The sequence below is a fragment of the Corythoichthys intestinalis genome, chromosome 4 (genome assembly GCF_030265065.1).
Source record: "Corythoichthys intestinalis isolate RoL2023-P3 chromosome 4, ASM3026506v1, whole genome shotgun sequence".
Classification (NCBI taxonomy): Eukaryota; Metazoa; Chordata; class Actinopteri; order Syngnathiformes; family Syngnathidae; genus Corythoichthys; species Corythoichthys intestinalis.
Window position 1 is genome coordinate 2,920,353 of NC_080398.1, and position 6,000 is coordinate 2,926,352.

General features: G+C 42.8%; 1 protein-coding gene across 2 annotated transcripts in view; it reads left to right on the plus strand.

The window, feature by feature from the left end:
* The window catches only part of LOC130914459 (protein PTHB1-like), a 233,758-nt gene extending 231,682 nt beyond the window's left edge, over nucleotides 1-2,076 (plus strand). For both annotated transcript variants that reach the window (XM_057833669.1, XM_057833670.1), the window contains one exon: nucleotides 1,042-2,076. In XM_057833669.1, coding sequence (XP_057689652.1) covers nucleotides 1,042-1,325 — 284 coding nt within the window. In that variant the 3' untranslated portion in view covers nucleotides 1,326-2,076. The remainder of the gene's footprint in view (nucleotides 1-1,041) is intronic.
* The last annotated feature ends 3,924 nt before the right edge of the window (nucleotides 2,077-6,000 follow it).

A 6,000-nucleotide genomic window follows, 5' to 3' on the forward strand; every position in this document is an offset into this window, starting at 1 on the left:
TGATTATTATTTTTTTTAACAATGTCATCAGATAGACAAAAACATAACATTATGTGCAAATGCCTGCATCTTCAAATCATAAAAATAATAACAGCCTATATCTTACCAATGTTGTAATCTCAATGGGTCTTGTATATATTCCATGTCAGGTAGTCTAGGCACACTGTTTGCATTCTGATTAGCGTCTGGCTAATACATGTTAGATCCAACATAAAATTCCAAGCTCCTCTTCTTCCTCCAACTCTTCAAAAACTTGGATCTCCTCCCTTGCGCTCGGTCTATCGCTGTTTGAATCATTGTTTGAAGGGCTTTGTATGGCGGCCGTATGTATGGAGCTGCCAACGCTGTTCCCGTTGTGACGTATCACTTCCGGGTTCGTCCCCTTTCAGGCTCGAACTATGGAAACGCGATTATTTTGTCAAATATACAACATATAAATTCTTTTTTCATGCTTTATTTGGTGGACAATGTTTAATTACTATACTTGTGACCCTATTTGGCATGTGAAGAAATTAGTTCACACTACAGCTTTAACATCACGGGTCACACTTGCTACAATTAACTAATATAGCCATCTATGGAATTGATTAACATAGCCATTATTGGAATTGGCGGATATTTCCGTCTTTGGAATTGATAGCTTTCGCCATTTTTGGAAATGGCAAATGTAGACGTCATAGGAATCGATGCATATTTTTGTAATTGGAATTGACTCTTATAGCCATTTATGGAATTGACTGTGACACAGCCAGTATTGGAATTGACGGATATTTCCATCTTTGGAATTGATAGATATAGCCATTTTTGGAAATGGCAAATGTCTACGTCATAGTGATTGACACATATTTCCGTCATTGGTATTGACTAACACAGTGTAGCCATCTATGGAATTGCCTAACATAGCCATTATTGGAAATGACGGAAATTTCCGTCTTTGGAATATAGCCATCTACGGAATTGACTGATAGAGCCAACATTAGAATTGACGGACATTTGCACCATTTGAATTGACGAATATCTCATGTCACTCTCATCATTCAGATAAAGACCCCAAAAAAGTCTCCAGCGAGCCATCGGAGGGCGCCGTGACAGAAGAAGCGACGTCGACCGAGGTGAAGAAGAAAGAGTCGTCCAAGGACAGAGCCAGGAAGGAGGAGGCCAAGACCAAGGAAACTAAAAAGGAGTCGTCGTCCTCCTCCTCCTCCGCCAAGGAGAAGAAGGAGGCGGGCAAGGAGGCGGGAGACAAAAAAGTCACGAAGAAGACATCGACGGGAAAGGTCAAAGAGAGGAAGAAGGAAGTTGAGACCGGAGCTGGGGAGGCCTGAAAAGTACAAACTTGAAGGGAGAATCCAACCCTACCGTGAGGCAGACACGCGAACCACTAAGCCACTGTACATATTGAAGCATTTTCACTTGACGCTCTTTTGGGTTGTTTTTTTTTTTTCAATTCATTGGCAGCCATTGACAGGGATAGATTAGATGTCTAAATCAATTTCGACTGGACTTGAATTTGATGTCTAGTGGGGATTTAAAATAGGGCTGTCAAAATTATCGCGTTAGCGGTAATTAATTTTTTAATTAATCACGTTAAAATATTTGACGCAATTAACGCACGTGCCCCACTCAAACAGATTAAAATGAAAGCACAGTGTAATGTCCACTTGTTACCTTTTTTTTGGGGGTGTTTGGCGTCCTCTGCTGGCGCTTGGGTCCAACTGATTTTATGGGTTAGTACCAAGAGTGAGCATGGTGTAATTATTGACATCAACAATGGCGGGCTACTAGTTTATTTTTTGATTGAAAATTTTACAAATTTTATTAAAACGAAAACATTAAGAGGGGTTTTAACATAAAAATTCTATAAGTTGTATTAGCATTTATCTTTTAAGAACTACAAGTCTTTCGATCCATGGATCACTTTAACAGAATTTTAATCATGTTAATGCCATCTTGTTGATTTATTGTTATAATAAACAAATACAGTACTAATGTACCGTATGTTGAATGTACAGTGCCTTGCAAAAGTATTCGGCCCCCTTGAATCTTGCAACCTTTCGCCACATTTCAGGCTTCAAACATAAAGATATGAAATTTAATTTTTTTGTCAAGAATCAACAACAAGTGGGACACAATCTTGAAGTGGAACAACATTTATTGGATAATTTAAACTTTTTTAACAAATAAAAAACTGAAAAGTGGGGCGTGCAATATTATTTGGCCCCTTTACTTTTAGTGCAGCAAACTCACTCCAGAAACTCAGTGAGGATCTCTGAATGATCCAATGTTATCCTAAATGACCGATGATGATAAATAGAATCCACCTGTGTGTAATCAAGTCTCCGTATAAATGCACCTGCTCTGTGATAGTCTCAGGGTTCTGTTTAAAGTGCAGAGAGCATTATGAAAACCAAGGAACACACCAGGCAGGTCCGAGATACTGTTGTGGAGAAGTGAAGTTTAAAGCCGGATTTGGATACAAAAAGATTTCCCAAGCTTTAAACATCTCAAGGAGCACTATGCAAGCCATCATATTGAAATGGAAGGAGCATCAGACCACTGCAAATCTACCAAGACCCGGCCGTCCTTCCAAACTTTCTTCTCAAACAAGGAGAAAACTGATCAGAGATGCAGCCAAGAGGCCCATGATCACTCTGGATGAACTCCAGAGATCTACAGCTGAGGTGGGAGAGTCTGTCCATAGGACAACAATCAGTCGTACACTGCACAAATCTGGCCTTTATGGAAGAGTGGCAAGAAGAAAGCCATTTCTCAAAGATATCCATAAAAAGTCTCGTTTAAAGTTTGCCACAAGCCACCTGGGAGACACACCAAACATGTGGAAGAAGGTGCTCTGGTCAGATGAAACCAAAATTGAACTTTTTGGCCACAATGCAAAACGATATGTTTGGCGTAAAAGCAACACAGCTCATCACCCTGAACACACCATCCCCACTGTCAAACATGGTGGTGGCAGCATCATGGTTTGGGCCTGCTTTTTTTCAGCAGGGACAGGGAAGATGGTTAAAATTGACGGGAAGATGGATGCAGCCAAATACAGGAACATTCTGGAAGAAAACCTGTTGGTATCTGCACAAGACCTGAGACTGGGACGGAGATTTATCTTCCAACAGGACAATGATCCAAAACATAAAGCCAAATCTACAATGGAATGGTTCAAAAATAAACGTATCCAGGTGTTAGAATGGCCAAGTCAAAGTCCAGACCTGAATCCAATGGAGAATCTGTGGAAAGAGCTGAAGACTGCTGTTCACAAACACTTTCCATCCAACCTCACTGAGCTCGAGCTGTTTTGCAAGGAAGAATGGGCAAGAATGTCAGTCTCTCGATGTGCAAAACTGATAGAAACATACCCCAAGCGACTTGCAGCTGTAATTGGAGCAAAAGGTGGCGCTACAAAATATTAACGCAAGGGGGCCGAATAATATTGCACGCCCCACTTTTCAGTTTTTTATTTGTTAAAAAAGTTTAAATTATCCAATAAATTTTGTTCCACCTCACGATTGTGTCCCACTTGTTGTTGATTCTTGACAAAAAATTAAAATTTTATATCTTTATGTTTGAAGCCTGAAATGTGGCGAAAGGTTGCAAGGTTCAAGGGGGCCGAATACTTTTGCAAGGCACTGTATATATTCATCTTGTGGCTTACCTTTCCATTCCAACAATAATTTACAGAAAAATATGGCATATTTTATCGGTGGTTTGAATTGCGATTAATTTTTTTAGCTGTAATTAACTCGATTCAAAATTTTAATCGTTTGATAGCCCTAATTTAAATTAGAAGCAATAGAATGACGTCTATGACCGTCAATGGCTGAAAAAGTTCACGGTGTAATCTCAGGTGAAAATTTCTTTGCAATGATTTTGTTGGTTAGTTGGCAAACATGAATACTTGCAAATAAAGAAAGAGGTGAGAATCCAAATTTTCACTCTTCTTCTTTAACCGTTTTTTTCCCTTCGTGCACTGTTTTGTTTGTTTTTCTGGTCGTTTTGGTGAACGGTGTCGGTGTTTTTGCCTGGGAAGAAATGGCTTTGAAGAAAACTGCTTGTTCATCTATTGCTATTGCAATGCAATTGTTGATGGTAGCTTTGCATGTGATGCAAAAGTTACTACCTCTAACATGGGTCACGCCAGACATATTTCACTGGGGCATGCAAAATTTCCGATTCCTAGATTATTCGCGATTTGGCCGTGGAAGATTCGAGAACGATTCACAAACATCAAAATTCCGATTATTGAATTATACCAGGTAAAGCAGAACTAAAACACAGTCAGCGCGGTCTTCGGGACGCAATGAGGAATGGGCCGAGAGCAAATATAAAAAAAACAATAATACCTGACAGCGGCCGACAGCTGGTTCAAACAACGCCCAGTTGCTAGTTGCTACAAACATCGGCCCACATATGGCTAAAGTAGATATGACATATATGCAGAATTAGATGCTAAATGACAGACGACGGCGGCGTTAGAACATATAAAGAGAACTAGATGTGAAATGACAGACTTGGCGTTTAGTAGTTGCCACGTTGTAAACAGCCGCCATCTTAAAGCAGTAGACGTCTCTTAGAAGGCTATGTTGTAGCGAACCTAATTAACTTTTTATCTAAAATACCCCTAAAGGGGCAAAATCTTGACTTGAATCTATCTTTAAATGATGAAACAGTTTTAAAACTTTGACATGTCAAAAGTAGACATCATAACGGAATAATGGGAGCAATTATAACAACTTTAACGGTTGATTCACATCATTAAAATTAATTGAATGTAGTTTAAAGCTGCTGATACAGAATGGGGAATTGAGTATTTTATTTAATATTTTTAACTGTTAACTTGATACTAAAATATTAGCTTGGCTTAGCCTGATCCGATTTTTTTTTTTTTTTTTTAACCTGTCCTGTTCAGCTGTTTGACACGGAGAATGGAAGTCTAAGTGCCCGGGTAGTCTGAACAGTTTTAATGTTTCACATTGAGAGTCTGACATACTCCCTTTAGGATCATTCAACATACCTCATTTATTATGACAAAACAGCGAACAGGAAGGGGTTATGGGGGAACAGAAGAAAAGAAACACAAGAGAAGAAACACAAACAACAACAAGAAATACATTGAACGCCTAGCTACACTAAGTACTAATATGTTGGTGCTATCATCAGCTAAATGTATTTCTGGTTGACACCATGTGGGGTGCCCGTTGACCAGGGAAAGAGGGGGAAGAAGGTGGGGGAGTCTATAAGCTAAGTGATAGAAAGGGGTAGAGTGTACACAAATCATCTCTGTGATCTAGAACCCAGTAATCGTGTGAATGCCTTATGAGTGTTAGCCCGTTGGTGACTGACCTTACGCCGCCCCATTGCCAATCCCGGCACCGGGACCCCCCGCCACCCAATAACATCCAGCCGCACGCGTGCCCCGGGGGAGCACCCTGGATTCCGGGGGGGGGTAGTGTAGCCCATCCCTCCTCCCGCAGCCCAGGAAAGGAGCCCCCCCCCCCCGGAATCCAATCCAGGGTGCTCCCCCGGGCCACCCGCGTGCCCATCTACCGGCCTTCGTGGATGGCAAGAGGGGACGCACCACCAACCCCACGCCCGTCCCCAACCCCGTCCGCCCACTCGGGCCACGAGCCGCCGCTGCAGCCCCCCAGCTGACACGGCACGCCACGGGGCCCCCAGCGGCCCACCAAGCCCAGGGCAGGGTCCCCCGCTGTAGCAGGCAACATCCAGCCAATACACCGCCGCCCAGCCAGCGATCCGCGGCGCAGCACTGGGCGGATACCCAGTTAGAGAAGAGAGGGGAAGGCGGAGGCAGGAGAACGCCGAGGAGGCGCCATGGGGCAACGCGAGACCAGAGCTCCAACCTCCCCCCACTCCCGCGGCCGGCAGCCCAGGCGGAGAGGAGGCTACGCCTCGGGAGCCATGCCATAGAAAAATGTGTGGGACCCACCTACCACCCTATAACTGTGGCTGCCAGGTTCCCGGCTGGCA